We start from the raw sequence: 15,693 nt of genomic DNA on the forward strand, positions 1-15,693 counted from the left end.
GTTTACAAAGCATGATCTAACTCTTTATATATGAGCTAATTAAAGAATAAAGAAACTGCTACTTACATTGACAATGAATGAAGAACTCACTGTCTGTATAGTCTGTTAATGTCTGTTAACAACAGATTATAAACTATTGATTGACAATAGTTTGCAAATAGTTTGTAAATACTTTATAACTGTATATTTATTTTAAAGTGTTACCACTTTATTCCTTAAAATGCCATGAGTAACTTAAGGTAAACATAAATGTCACAGAAACTCCAAGGCATGAGAAATATCTCCGGGTTAAGCTCATAATGTCACGGTTCACACATCTGCCGTGTTCTCATGTCTCGTGATCTGTATGTTTGTCATGTGATGTCGGCTCACTCAGGTGTCACAGGTGTCTCTCATTATCGCTGGCTTTAAATACTCACCTCATTCTCCTCTCCCTCGTCCGATAGTTCATCCGGATCTCTGTTCCTGTCGTCACTCTAGTCGTGGATGTCAACCAAATGAGCTCCAAGGCGGATCATCAATAAAGACCTCGCCAACCTTGACGGCCATCGGCGCTACACCACAGGATCCTGATGAGTTCTCATCAATCGGACATTGGTACAAACTGTTGTTTGGTCTGGCCAGAGGAGAACTGGTCCCCCGACTGAGCCTGGTTTCTCCCAAGATTTTTTTCTCCATCTCTGTCACCTGTGGAGTTTTGGTTCCTTGCCGCTGTCGCCTCTGGCTTGCTTAGTTGGGGACATTTTCCAGCGATATCGTATACTATTTGAACTGAACTGTCGATGATATCACTGAATTCATTGATGAACTGCCTTTAACTGAAAATTGATTGTTACAATAATGCGTTACTTACACACTATGGTGCTGTTTAAATACTGTGCAGTTGCTTTGACACAATCTGTATTGTAAAAGGCGCTATATAAATAAAGGTGACTAGTCTGGTCTTCGTGTGGATTGTTCGTGTTGGATGTCGTCGTGTCTTCTTCGTGTCAGCACCGGATTCACGCCACCAGCACGGGACTTCACTCAGCCTTGTCACCAGCCATCTTGCCCCTGCATCACCCAGCCGAGAGACTTCATCACCGTCACTGTATTGTCTGTTTCATCATTAATAAACTGTCATCAACTTGCACTTGCTTCCTCCACTCTTTACGTTACAGAACTATCGGACCGTCATGGAAGCAGCAGGCACGTCACAACCCACAATGGAACATTATCTTCAGGATTGTATCTCTCGGCTGGAGAAACAGGAGAAGAGCACGAGTGATTCCGGTCAAGCTATCCATGCTCTTGTGGTGCAGGTGTCCGAGCTGACCCAGCGTATGCAACAGTTGCAACTTCCCGCTGCGCCAGTTCCGCCGCCCACGCCGCCCGCACCTCCCGCAGCATTCGGACCATCTGCTGCGGCTCAACAGCTGGAGCCCCGCTTTCCCCCGCCGGAGGTCTATAGTGGTGAGCCAAATTTCTGCCGAGCTTTCCTCACGAAATGCTCGATGCATTTTGCGTTACAACCTCGCACATTTAGTAGTGAGGAAAGCAAGGTGGCGTTTGTGCTCACCCTATTGACGGGGAGGGCGGCGCTTTGGGGCACAGCGGTGTGGGAAAATCAAGATCCTTGTTGTGCCTCATTTTCGACACTCTCGGCCGAAATGAAGAGGGTGTTTGACCGCACGGCTTCAGGGAGGGAGGCCGCGCGAACTCTGATGGATCTCCGACAAGGGGAGAGATCCGTCTCTGACTATTCAATTGAGTTTCGCACCCTCGCGGCAGAGTGTCAATGGAATGAGGAGGCGCAGTGGGATAGGTTCCTGCATGGGCTGGCTGATCGCGTTCAAAAGGGGATCTACGCCCTGGATCTACCCGCTAACCTCAATGGACTCATCGACCTTGCTTTGCGGGTAGAATCTCGTCTCTCTCGAGCCGAGCAGCGGCGATTATCCACTCGGCTCCCCCCTGGAGAGGGAATTCCACCACGAGCCAGCAGCTATGACGCGAATCCATGCAGGTGGGTCGAGCTCGGCTTTCCCGGGAGGAGAAAGAGAGGCGGAGATCCCGGGGCCTTTGTTTATACTGTGGAGCTCCTGGACATCTCGCTTTCAACTGCCCGGTAAAAGGGCCAGTCCGGCAGTAAATCTGAGGCTACTGTCGGGTGGGATCTCAGCTAAGAAGACCTCATCCAGCGCTACCTCCATGCTCCTTCCGGTTAGGCTAAGATGGCAGAATCACGATCTTCACTGCACTGCACCTCTGGACTCTGGGGCTGAAAGTAATTTCATGGACTATTCGTTTGCACATTCTAATCATGTTCCCCTCAGTCCCCTCACCGACCCCATCGCCGTCAATCGCTCAATGGTCAAACTCTACCCAAGATCACATTCGTCACTGAAACCGTCACTCTCACTGTATCTGGCAACCACAGTGAGAGTATCCCCTTTTACATTTTGGACTCCCCTCTTGCACCCATTGTTCTTGGACATCCTTGGCTCATCAAACACAACCCCCGGATTGATTGGCAGCTCCAGTCCGTGTCTGAGTGGAGCACTAAATGTCATGAATCTTGTCTTGTGTCTGCTTGTCCGTCTGTTTCTGTTTCTCTGTTTCAGGAGAAGGCGGTGGATGTGAGTAACGTGCCCGTAGAGTACCTCGACCTGAAGGAAGTGTTCAGTAAGTCTCGGGCTGCTTCTCTCCCTCCTCATCGTCCCTATGACTGTGCGATAGAGTTATTGCCAGGTACGTCTCCGCCAAAGGGCAAATTATATTCACTCTCTGTTCCGGAGAGGGAGGCTATGGAGAAATACATTTCTGATTCTCTAGGAACCGGGTTCATTCGACCCTCCTCTTCTCCAGCGGGGGCGGGGTTCTTTTTTGTGGGGAAGAAAGACGGATCTCTGCGACCTTGTATTGATTACCGGGGGTTGAATAATATCACGGTAAAGAATACCTACCCTTTGCCGTTGATATCTTCAGCCTTCGAGAGGTTGCAGGGAGCGTCAGTCTTCACTAAATTGGACTTAAGGAATGCTTATCATTTGGTCCGCATCAGGAGGGGAGATGAATGGAAGACCGCCTTTAATACCCCCAGGGGGCACTTTGAATACTTGGTCATGCCCTTCGGTTTGTCCAACTCCCCAGGGGTTTTCAGGCACTCATCAATAACGTGCTGCGAGACATGGTCGACCAGTTCATATATGTCTACCTGGACGACATATTGATTTTTTTCCTCGTCTCTCCAGGAACATGTGCAGCACGTCCGGCGAGTGCTTCAGAGGCTGCTAGAGAATGGGCTTTTTGGAAAGCGCGGAGAAATGCATTTTTCATGCACAGTCTGTTCCTTTTCTAGGGTACATCTTGTCGGCTGAGGGAATTCGTGTGGATCCAGCGACGGTTCAGGCTGTGGTAGATTGGCCAACTCCAGATTCCCGTAAGGCCCTACAGAGGTTTCTGGGGTTCGCCAATTTTTACCGACGTTTCATCCGCAACTTCAGCCAACTAGCCGCACCTCTGACCGCCTTAACCTCCCCCAGAATGATGTTCAGGTGGCCTGACACAGCTGAGGCTGCGTTTGCCGCCACCGTTTTGGCTCCCATTCTCGTGTCCCCTGATCCATCACGTCAGTTCGTGGTGGAGGTTGACGCGTCGGAGGTGGGGGTAGGTGCTGTTCTATTACAGCGTTCGGCCGCAGATGACACGATGCATCCCTGCGCGTTTTTTTTCACATCGTCTATCACCGGCTGAGTAAAATTACGATATTGGTAATCGAGAGTTGTTGGCAGTCAAGTTGGCATTAGAGGAATGGCGTCATTAGCTGGAGGGGTCGGGGGTACCTTTCACTGTATGGACCGATCATAAAAACCTCGAATATATTAAAACTGCTAAAAGAATGAACTCTAGGCAGGCTCGGTGGGCACTTTTTTTCCGGACGTTTTGACTTCACCATTTCGTACCGCCCGGGTTCCAAAAATGTTAAACCAGATTCTTTGTCGCGTATTTTTGACCACGCCGATCGCCCGTCTACTCCCGAGAGTATTTTTCCTGAGACACTTATCGTTTCAACTCTCACATGGGAGGTCGAAACGAAGGTTAAGACAGCCTTAGAAGGGGTAACGCCTCCGGTCGCTTGTCCACCGAACCGATTATATGTGCCAGAGGAAGTACGGTCCGAGGTTATTCAGTGGGGTCATTGTTCAAATGTAGCATGCCACCCAGGAGTCAATCGTACCATACATGTGGTTAAACAACGTGGTTTTGGTGGCCTCGTATGGCTCGTGACGTTCGCAGTTTTGTCATGGCTTGCTCAGTTTGTGCCATTGGTAAGACATCTAACAGACCTCCAGATGGACTCCTTCAACCACTGCCGGTCCCTTCGAGACCCTTGTCCCACATCGCGCTAGATTTTGTCACCGCCCTCTCAGGGCAACACGGTAGTTTTGACTGTGGTGGACCGGTTTTCAAAGGCGGCCCATTTTATTCCCTTGCCCAAATTACCTTCAGCCAAGGAGACAGCGGTGACTGTCGTGGACCACGTTTTTCGGTTACATGGCCTCCCGACGGACGTGGTCTCCGACAGGGGACCTCAATTTGTGTCCAAATTTTGGCAAGAATTTTGTAAATTACGGGGGGCAACTGTTAGTCTCTCTTCGGGGTTCCATCCTCAAAGCAATGGTCAAACTGAGAGCCAACCAAGATTTGGAAAGAACTTTGCGATGTATGGTCACTAGAAATCCGTCCTCCTGGAGCCAACAACTCTCAATGGTGGAGTATGCCCACAATTCATTACCAGTATCGTCTACGAGCCTTTCACCATTTGAATGTAGCTTAGGGTACCAGCCACCAATTTTTCCTAGTCTGGAGTCCGAAGTCGCGGTCCCCTCCGCCCACGCCTTCATCCAGAGGTGTCATCGCACCTGGACCAGAGCCCGCGAGACTCTACTCCAGGTGGGAGCAAGCACCAAGGCCAAGGCTGATCGCCACCGGTCAAGGCCTCCCGTATACGTCGTCGGTTCCAAGGTGTGGCTTTCTACCAAGAACATTCTGCTCCGATCCGTCTCGAATAAACTTGCTCCCAAATTCATTGGCCCATTTCCTGTCACCAAAATCATTAGCCCGGTGGCAGTCCGCCTTAAACTTCCCCCAGTATACAGGAGAATTCATCCCGTGTTCCACGTTTCCAAAATCAAATCCGTTTTTTTCTCACGCATTAATCCGCCAGCCCCGGTTCCCCCACCGCCGCGACTCGTAGAGGGGGAACCCACCTATTCGGTCAATCGAATTCTGGATTCTAGGCGGAGGGGGCGCGGATACTAGTACTTGGTGGACTGGGAAGGTTACGGTCCAGAGGAGAGAAGTTGGGGACCTGCCAGAGACATCCTGGATCACTCCCTTATTGATGATTACAATCAACAGGTAGGGCGATCTGGGAACGTCAGGGGACGTTCCTAGGAGAGGGGGTACTGTCACAGTTCACACATCTGCCGTGTTCTCATGTCTCGTGATCTGTATGTTTGTCATGTGATGTCGGCTCGCTCAGCTGAGCTGCCAATCAGTCCGGCACAGGTGTCTCTCATTATCGCTGGCTTTAAATACTCACCTCATTCTCCTCTCCCTCGTCCGATAGTTCATCCGGATCTCTGTTCCTGTTCCTGTCGTCACTCTAGTCTGGTCTTCGTGTGGATTGTTCGTGTTGGATGTCATCGTGTCTTCTTCGTGTCAGCACCGGATTCACGCCACCACCACGGGACTTCACTCAGCCTTGTCACCAGCCATCTTGCCCCTGCATCACCCAGCCGAGAGACTTCATCACCGTCAATGTATTGTCTGTTTCATCATTAATAAACTGTCATCAACTTGCACTTGCTTCCTCCACTCTTTACGTTACACATAACTCATCTGCATTTGTGCTCAACTGCAGCAAATCATTCATGAATCAAACTAATCCAGTTCAACTCACTGACTCAATGATCTGGCCACAGTCTTTGTCAAGTTGTCAATGCACTGAACCTGTTCCACTTAAATGAGGAAAGAACCAAGAAAAATATGATCCTCAAAGCTGAGGATTTTACTGATGAAGTGGAAATAAAGTATTGTAATAATCAAATCCACAAGAAGAGGAAACATGTTTTTAACCTTTTCACACGTGAGTTTAAAATATTCCATCTAACCCCAAAGAGTGAGTTTTTTTAGGCGACCGTTATTTTAGAATGTTTGGCATTACTGTTTCCATGGCGACGCGTCATGTGACACACCGCAGCCACAATAGCACTGTAAGACACATGGATCGCTTTTATTTAGTTTTCCCTTTTTTATCATTAATATTTACAAGCATGCTCGTTATATTATGAAATATCTGATATTCCGATTTCGAAATATGTGCAAGTAAATTTATTTAAAAGTCCAAACACTTTTATTATGACCGCGTTAGTTATTATATACCGGGTGATGGGCGCCGCCATGTTTGTTCGCGCTGAATCCGAGCTGTGGGATTTAACACACGCAAATGCATCCTCTCCTCCCGAAAGACATTAAAGTAAGTCTCTGGTGAGCTGGGAGAAGAGGAGAGTGAACTTCAGAGTTACCTACATAATCTGTATATGATATCAATAAAATATGTTGTCAGAATATATTTGTAGGATCATTATTGCCGCTTCCATAGACATCAGTGTGTATTTTACAAACTATAAATGCATGGTCTTGCTAGTACTTATGTGTATTTAAATATCTGAAACCTAAAATAAGCATTATATGGTTGAAAACACTTAATAGTTGTGATAATATGACAAGCACTCAGCACGTCCGATCTGGCTCAGAGCCAGCCAAAGCGCCAAAACAGATTTGAATTCAGCAGCTGATCACGTGATGCGGCGAACGTTCGAATCACACCGTTGTGATCATACGCATAAGGGACCAGCCAAGACAAATCACACCGGTGTGATCGTACGTTCTAAAGGGTTAAATGAACATGAAACAGTTCTTTAAAACTAACTGTTCAAAGAAGTCATTAAGGAAGTTTTGGTATTATTTAATTCCCATACCTGAAAAACTGCATCACAAAATTACAGGTTTTTCAGGATGTTTGGGAACTCTGACTGTTTTCTCATCAGGTTTTTGAGTAGGCATTGCATGCCTTGTGTTTTTGGAGAAAATGCTACTGATACAATCATACTACAATATAGACGGGAAATATCTGCTAGCGATAGTTATGAAGCACCTATGCATCCACATATTTGATCATAGCGATTCAGTGAATGTGAATGTCAAACCTCAGTATGTTTAGTCGACAGTGTAGAGAAGGCTGACTATAATCAGCTTGCTTCCATTTACTGAAAAAAAGTAAAAGTCGTGACGTATTGTCAAGTACAGTGACCCATAGTAGAAATTGGTGCTCTGCTTTTAACCCATCCAAGTGCGCACACACAGCAGTGAGAAGTGAACAGACACACAGTGAACACACACCGGAGCTCAAGGACACCTCAGTCATAGTATTGAAGGTGGATAGAGCGCTGTTCACTCACAATCCCAACCTTCAATTCCTGCCAGTGTGAGAATCAGACCAGCGACCTTTGGGTTACAAGCCGGCTCTCTTACCATTGGGCCATGACTGCTCCATAAGGGAGATAAGCCTATACTGGACACCTGAATTACAAAAGCTCTTCTGGTCTTCAGTAATGCAAAAACAAGGTTTGAGCAACAGACTCAATATCTGGGAGAACAGAGCCAATTTATAAGAGAACACAGTATATTTAAAAGCACACAGTATAGAGGGGAAAATATCTGATAGCTATAGTTATGACACACCTAGTTTTGGGATGATTTTAGACTCATATTGATTAATAGATTCACGCACAATTATCCATGTACTGCATACATCTTATCCATGTATCTTACTAACCACAAACAAATGCCTTTCAATTTGGAGATTTGTGAATTAGGTGACACGAGTGCATTTTTTTATGTCTTGTTCGAGTCAATCTTGTTCAGTTCATTTGGATTTTGAGACTTCATTTTCGCAATTCACAGTATTTTACACACAAACGAGGCCCAAGATTTTGAAAAATTGCAAATTTGAGTCACTACACTGAAACAAATGCTTTCCACCCGGTGTCTGCAGAGTTAAGAATTACATTAATGTGCCGCATTTTGTTCAAACAGAGACATTTTGTGAATACAAATGTTATAGTTTGTACGAAAGTATCATCATTTGTGCATGTAACCATTAAAATGTGCATTTGTGGATCAGGCGACACGCGTGCATTTATTTACATCTCTCTAATTATATTTGATTCTATTTGTTTTATTTGAATTTTGAGACTTTAGTTCCGTCTATTTAGATTTGCTCAATCCACACAAACAGAGCTCGTGATCCACACGCAGCTGAGATGAAGAAAATCAGTGACCACTAGTTGACTGTCACGATGCAGACAGGAAGGGACAAACAACTAAAGATATAAACAAAATTCTTTAATAATTCCACATGGAGGGACAGGAAATGCAGGAGAACACAGAAACAACGGAGGTAACAACAACACCAGACAAGGAACTGAGCAAACACACCAACTTATAAAGGCACACTGATTAACGAGGACAGGTAGGGATTCACACTAACGAGGGGGAAGTCCAAATATGGACAAGGAAGAAACCAATACACACAGTCCAGCAGGGGGAGACACTGAGAAAAAACCAACATAGACAGTCCAGGGGTGTGACAATGACACTATAGCCCCAGTCACATGACGGCACCTTTTTTTTCTGTAATTCAACAGCAGGTTGTCAGTTATCCATTCCTTGCCATTAGTAATTCCGCATTTATATTAAATTAATTATACTATATTAAACCAATGAGCCTTTTAAAGGCTATAGTATATAGTCTATTCTCTATTCTCAAGTGGACACATAAACCTTGCTGGCTAAAGGAATGACAGGAATAATAGCTAGAACATATTTTATTTACTTATTACTGAAGTGTTTTCTGAGTCAGTGTTGATTGCAACGATAAATTTGTTGATAATGATCTCCGCGGTACAAGAGAAATGCACCTTTCAATGAGAGAGTGTTTGTATTTGGTTCTTTCGAAATAGACATTTCAAGCTTCCTATAGATAGCTGTATTTCTCATGTCCTCGAGTTAAACCTGAGCTTCTCTTCATTTTTGTTCTGCGCTCCAGTTCGACTGAGACAGCAGAAAGCGCAGCGTTATTTTTCAAAACCACAAGTTTTGTTGCTATTGTAAGTGTAGCCTACACAAATAAAAGACCCTTTACAGTTTTAAGTGATCTATATGACTAAAAAATGAAGGCATATTTTATTTACACTGTTTAATCGCACCGTCGCCTTGCTGTCACAGTTCAGTCAGTGTGCTTTGGTCTCTCCCTTTGTCTCCCCTGTTGTTCTGTTTGCTTTGGTTTATCCCCATTCAGCATCATTGTATTCACCTGTCTGTGTTATGCAGTGTCCTTTTATCAGTTTGGTTCAGTTCTGTGTCTTGTTGTCCGGTATTAACGTTATGTTGGTGTGCTTGTCTTTCTTCCCATTTGGATTTTGTTGGATTATAATAAAGAAGCTTTGTTTGCAGGTCGTTGCCCTGTGCTATCTCCATCCAATCGTAACACACACACTGCATTGCAAACATTGCAGCTTGTTCATTAACCTATAAAACATTCAACCAACATATAATAGCCCAGATACATCTAGTGCTCAATTAAAATAGCTCATCGTACAAGCACATACGTATTTGCCCATGTGAAGAAGATTTTTTTTTTTTTTTTAAGTCTGGGGAGCATAATAAATAATAGATTGTAGCAATCAAAATCAAATAGCCAACATTGTGAATATGAAACATTTGGAAAAAGGATTATAGCACTAAACAATAAAAAACATCTCCAGAATTAAGTCATTATAATGTGAGATTAAATAATATCTAGAAAAATTTTGCAATTAAATGTTGAGAATAAAATAAACGAATTTCGAGAATAAAGTCGCTGTGTTTCAAGAAAAAAGCTAAAATTTGAAGGAAAGTCTAAATCAAATGCTGAGAATAAACTCATGTCATGTTCATTTCATCTCGTTGGACCGCGGTAAACAGCGTCTTCAGTGTTTTAATAATAAACACTGAAGTTTTTAATAATAATGCATTAATGGGCTTACATTTACATTACATTTAGATTTAGTCATTTTGTAAATGCTTTTATCCAAAGCGACTTACAAATGCAGACAAATGTAAGCAATCAGATTCAACAAAAGAGCAATAAGTGCTATGTCTCAGGTAGCTTAATGCAGTATATACGTGGGAAGTTTTTTATTATTATATAACAAATAAGAAAACAGAATAGAAAAAGAATACAGCAAGCTAGTGTGAGTTTTTTTTTTTTTTTTTTTGTTAATTATATATAAATAAAATACTGATAGGAAAAAGACAGACAATAGACAATATCTATTTTTAAATAGTTTAGGGTTAGGTAAGGAGAGATTTGTTGCCCATAAGTAAATAAAATATGTTCTAGCTATTATTTCTCTAGACATTCATTGTCATTCCTTTAGCTAGCATGCTTTATGTGTCCTCTTGAGCGTGGAAAAAGCTATTCTTGAAAAGGCTCATTGGTTTACATTTAGCAGATGCTTTTATCCAAAGCGACTTACAAAAGAAGACAATGAAAGCAATCAATATCAACAAAAGAGCAATAACATGCAAGTGCTATGACAAGTCTCAGCCTAACGTAGTACACGTATAAAGGTTTTTATATATAAATTATATAATAAATAAAAAGAAAACAGATAGATTAAAAAAGCTTAATATAGTATAATTGTTTTAATATAAACGTGCAATTACTAATAGTTTAAATGAGCTACTATAACAACTTGTTGTTTGTCAAAATTAAAAGGCTATAAGCTATTATGTCTTAGAACAAGTTCAATAAAATGTCTGTATTATATTTCTATGGACAGAGGAGGATAGTCAAACCAAAAAGAAACAAAGAAAACACAATGTAACGTTCATTAAACCGTACGCAATGGTCACGCACATGTGACTGGAGCTATAGTGTCATCTAGTGATCGCTGATTTTCTTCTGCTCAGCTGTGTGTGGATCGTGAGCTGTGTGTGGATTGAGCAAGGATAAATAGTCTCAAAACTAAAATTAATCAAATACAATTGACTCAGAAAAGATGTGAATAAATGCATGTGTTACTTGATCCATAAATGCACATTTCAATGGCTACATGTACAAATTATGATACTTTAATAAAAACTATAACATTTGTATTCACAAATATGTCTCTGTTTTAACAAAATGCTGCACATTAATGTAATTCTTAACTCTGCAGACACACAAAGGTGTTTTTTTTTCCCAAATCTTGTTCATGTTAATGAATCACACTGGGCCTTGTTCGTGTGTAAAATGCTGTAAACTACGAAAATGTCTCAAAATCCAAATGAACTGAACAAGATTGACTCAAACAAGACGTCAATAAATGCACGCGTGTCACCTGATCCACAAATGCACAGAATCCTTTTTGCATGAGTAATTTATGATATATTAATGCAGAACAGAACATTTTAATTTGCAAACATGTCTGTGTTTGAACAAATCGCTGCACGATCATTTAATCCAGAATTACACTGATATCAATTGAAAGGCATTTGTTTGTGGTTAGTAAGATACATGCATTAAATGTATGCAGTACATGGATAATTGTGAGTGAATCTATTAATCAATTTGAGTCTAAAATCATCCCATACCTAGTCCTCCACATATTTGAACAGTGATTCAGCAAATGTGAATGTCAAACCAGACAGAAGACAGAAGACATTACTCACAGGGCTTTTCTGCAGCATCTCACAGCTGGAATGAGTCTCTCATAGTTTGAAGGATCTGACGTGAACCTCTTTGGGTTGAACTCATCCAGAACCTTCTCTGACATCAGCAGTACATAAGTCAGCAATGTGCACATTGAAGAGGAGAGATCCCTTCCTGGACCTTCATCTGAACTGATGTAACTCTGGATTTCCTCAAATAATGAATGATCTTTGAGCTCCAGTAAGCAGTAGAATAGGTTGACTAAAGCTTCATCTCTGATATCCTCATTTTGTTGTTGTTGTTTAATGTATTCAGTTGTTCGTCTGATGCTCTCTGTGGTGTCTTGAGTGTGTTTGATCAGGCCTTTGAGCAGCTTTTGACTGGACTTCAGTGAAATTCCCATCAGAAACCGCAGAAACAGGTCCAGATGTCCTCTCTTACTCTGCATTGCTTTATCTGTGGCCCTCTTTGTTAACTCATGAAATTTGACATTTCTAAGGAAGTAATGAAGCTTTTGTCTGATTGTATTTTGTGAATCTTCAAAGAAAAACTGAAGCTCTCGCCTGTTCTTGTTCAGGTAACAGATGAACACATGCACTGCAGCGAGGAACTCTTGAACACTCAGATGAACAAAACAGAAAACCTTTCTCTTATAAAGGCCATCTTCCTTCTTAAAGATCTCAGCGATCATTCCTGTGAACTCAGTGTCTTTACTCACATTAATACCACATGCTTTCAGATCTTCCTCATAAAACACAATGTTTTCTTGCTTCAGCTGTTCAAATGCTAGCTTGGCTAATTTCAGAATCATTTTTCTATTTGATTCCAGGAGCTTGGTATGTTGTTGTTCTTCTCGTTCTTCATATTTCTGGTTCTTCATGTTCATCTGTATCAGCAGGAAGTGGATGTACATTTCAGTGAGTGTTGTGCTGATGTTCTCTTCATTGGTCCGGATGAGAATATGCTGAAGTACTGTGGCAGTGATCCAGCAGAACACAGGAATGTGGCACATGATGTAGAGACTACGATTCGTCTGAATGTGTTTGATGATTCTGTCGGCCAGAGTCTGATCTGTGATTCTCTTTCTGAAGTACTCCTCCTTCTGTTGGTCAGTGAATCCTCGCACCTCAGTGAACAAACCTACACATCGAGGAGGAATCTGATTGGCTGCTGCTGGTCGTGATGTCACCCAGACAAGAGCTGATGGAAGCAGAGTCCCTTTGACCAGATTCGTGAACAGCACATCTACAGATGATCTTTCCTCAACAGTGTCCACTGACTTACTTTTAAAATCCAGACGCAGACGACTCTCATCAAGTCCGTCAAATATAAACGCAAGTTTAGATTCTGTATATAACTTTGATTTCTCCAGGCCCTTCAAATCAGGATAAAACCTCATCAGAAACTCATGGAGATTGATCTCTGTGTCTTTAATCATGTTGATCTCTCTGAATGCAAGCAGAAACACACAGTCTATATCCTGACTGGTTTCATCTTCTGCCCAGTCCAGGATGAATTTGTGCACAGAAACAGTTTTCCCAATGCCAGCGACTCCCTTGGTCAGCACAATCTTCTCCTCATTCTTTCTCCTCAGTTCATTAAATATATCTTCACATTTGATTGGTTTGTCCTGTGATTTCTGGGTCTTTAGAGCATCATCAATCTTCAGAATCTCATGTTCCTGATTGACATCTTTCATATCTCCCTCTGTGATGAACAGTTCTGTGTAAACATCCTTCAGATCTGTGTAACTGTCATCTTTGTTGCCCTCAAAAATATATTTCGCTTTCTTCTTCATTTTGGTTTTGTGAGTTTTCAAGAAATTTTCCAGCTCTATAATAAAAAATGGAAAAAACATTAAACAATTTGACATTTATTTCATGTCATCATTATTAATAACTGGTGCATTATCAATTCATACTCCTTAACATAATGGTTTTCTAGCACATTAAGCAGGATGTGATGCTGTACAACATGGGTTGACCTGCTTAAATGAACTTTTGCCTGTGTGACTGTAATCATGTCTTGATGATACCCAGCCCATGTCCACACTAATATGTTTTTGTTTGAAAACACATTTTTCTCTCCATTTTGTCCTTCCATCCACACTGAGATGGGATTTTTGTCGACGACATAGAGCTTTTTGAAAGTGTAACCTGGATGTGTTAGTAAATTAAGATATTTCCATAAATAAAATTATCATGCCAAAAGAACTGCAACTTACTATGACTGTTTCGACAGTATCAGCTCAGTGAGGTTTTATGAGAATTTAAGGAGAATTTAAAGTTTTTTTAACGATTCAGTGTGGATGAGAAATGAGAATCTGTAGCCGTAGCCTGAATTAATTTGTTGACAGTGCCACCAATTGGTTAACATTTTCATACTGTTGTAATCTGGGTGTCACTGGGGACAAACTGTTTTATTCTATATATTTGTATAAAAGCTGCCGATGATGGCCCAGTAATTGCTGCTGCAGTTATATTTTCTCTTCTTTCCATTGACAGACAGTGATTGTTATTTACCTGAGATTTGATGTGTATCAGCTCCAACAGGGACAGATGTGTTTGTAATTCCCGTAGCCTGAGCTGTGAGAAAGAGAGAGAAATACTCACTGAGAAACATAAATCACACAATCACATCAGCAAAGAGATACATTTATGTCACACATCACACTTGCATGGGGGGATTGGCCATCTGGAAATTCTGGCAAATGCCAAAGGAGAATGGACCATTTTCTTTAATGTGGGCTGGCCCACTGCGTAAATATATACAAGAATGAATTATTGTAAATGTATGTCGCCTATATTCGTCACGCGGCCCACTTGAGTCAAACATTCTAATTAATTCAGCTCAGTGCAGTCGCTCAAAAGTGCTCATCAATGACAAAATGTTTGAAATAGCCAATCAAAGTGTAGAAGGTGGGGTTAAACGTTCACAGAGCTGAGCTGCGGGGCACTTGATTGCGAGCTGAGGCAATGTAAGCGGATAAACATGATGAGACAATTCAGCAATATTTGCTAACTATTTAGGATATTAATGTTAAATGACAGACATTTATCAGGGATGCTAAATACCTTTTCCAATTTCTTAATGCCATTTACGATATTTATCGCAGCGTAAGATAAAAGTGAATGTTTGTAAATCTGTATCCAGGCTTTCTTCTGTAATTTCACGTGCCTAAGAAAATGTTGAAAAAATATAATTCTCAAACTTACTCCAGCTCATTGTAAATCTGAAGACTTTCACTTGCAAGTAGTGTGATTAAAAAAATTTAGATATATTAGACTATAATAAAAAGATTATTTGCTATTTTACATGAATTATTTTATATACAACTGGCGGTCAAATGTTTGAAATAATTAAGACTTTATTTATTTTTGCAAAGAAGGCTGAATTATTATGACAATAAATACAGTAAAAATAATAACATGAGTTATTATACTTAAAAAAGTAGTTTTCTATTAAAGTTATTTTAAAATGTAATTTCTCCTGTGATCAAAGCTGAATTTTCAGTATCATTACTTCGGTCTTCAGTGTCAAATGGCTCTTCAGAAATTATTCCAATATACTGTTTTGCTGCTTAATTGTTAACAGTTATTATTTCTGATCAATTATTGCTAATGGTTCTTATTATTATTATCAATACTGAAAACTGTTCCCTTCCGGAGGGAACTCTACGCTGCGTCCTGGTGGACACTTTGGGAACTGCCTTCATCATGACCGGTTCTGAAACAAGCTATAGAACAACGACAGTGAACTTGACACTGTCCGGCGCCAGCCTATGACATCATCAGCAGGTGCCTGCTTAGTATAAAAGCAGGTGCCTGAGAGCACAACACCATCTTTTTGTCTTCAGAGTCCTCTGTTCTAAACGAGTGAGTACAGCGATGCCTAGAGTGAAACTGTTT

The 15,693-nt window shown here is 41.7% G+C and overlaps 1 protein-coding gene across 1 annotated transcript in view; it reads right to left on the reverse strand.

The window, feature by feature from the left end:
- The window catches only part of LOC141333053 (protein NLRC3-like), a 246,904-nt gene extending 232,425 nt beyond the window's left edge, over positions 1–14,479 (reverse strand). The window contains exons 1-3 of the mRNA XM_073837997.1: positions 14,459–14,479; positions 14,308–14,370; positions 11,806–13,616 (exon numbers count right to left, since the gene is read on the reverse strand). Coding sequence (XP_073694098.1) covers positions 11,806–13,616; positions 14,308–14,370; positions 14,459–14,479 — 1,895 coding nt within the window. The remainder of the gene's footprint in view (positions 1–11,805; positions 13,617–14,307; positions 14,371–14,458) is intronic.
- Between the last annotated feature and the right edge of the window lie 1,214 nt (positions 14,480–15,693).

The sequence above is a fragment of the Garra rufa genome, chromosome 4 (assembly GCF_049309525.1).
Source record: "Garra rufa chromosome 4, GarRuf1.0, whole genome shotgun sequence".
Lineage (NCBI taxonomy): Eukaryota > Metazoa > Chordata > Actinopteri > Cypriniformes > Cyprinidae > Garra > Garra rufa.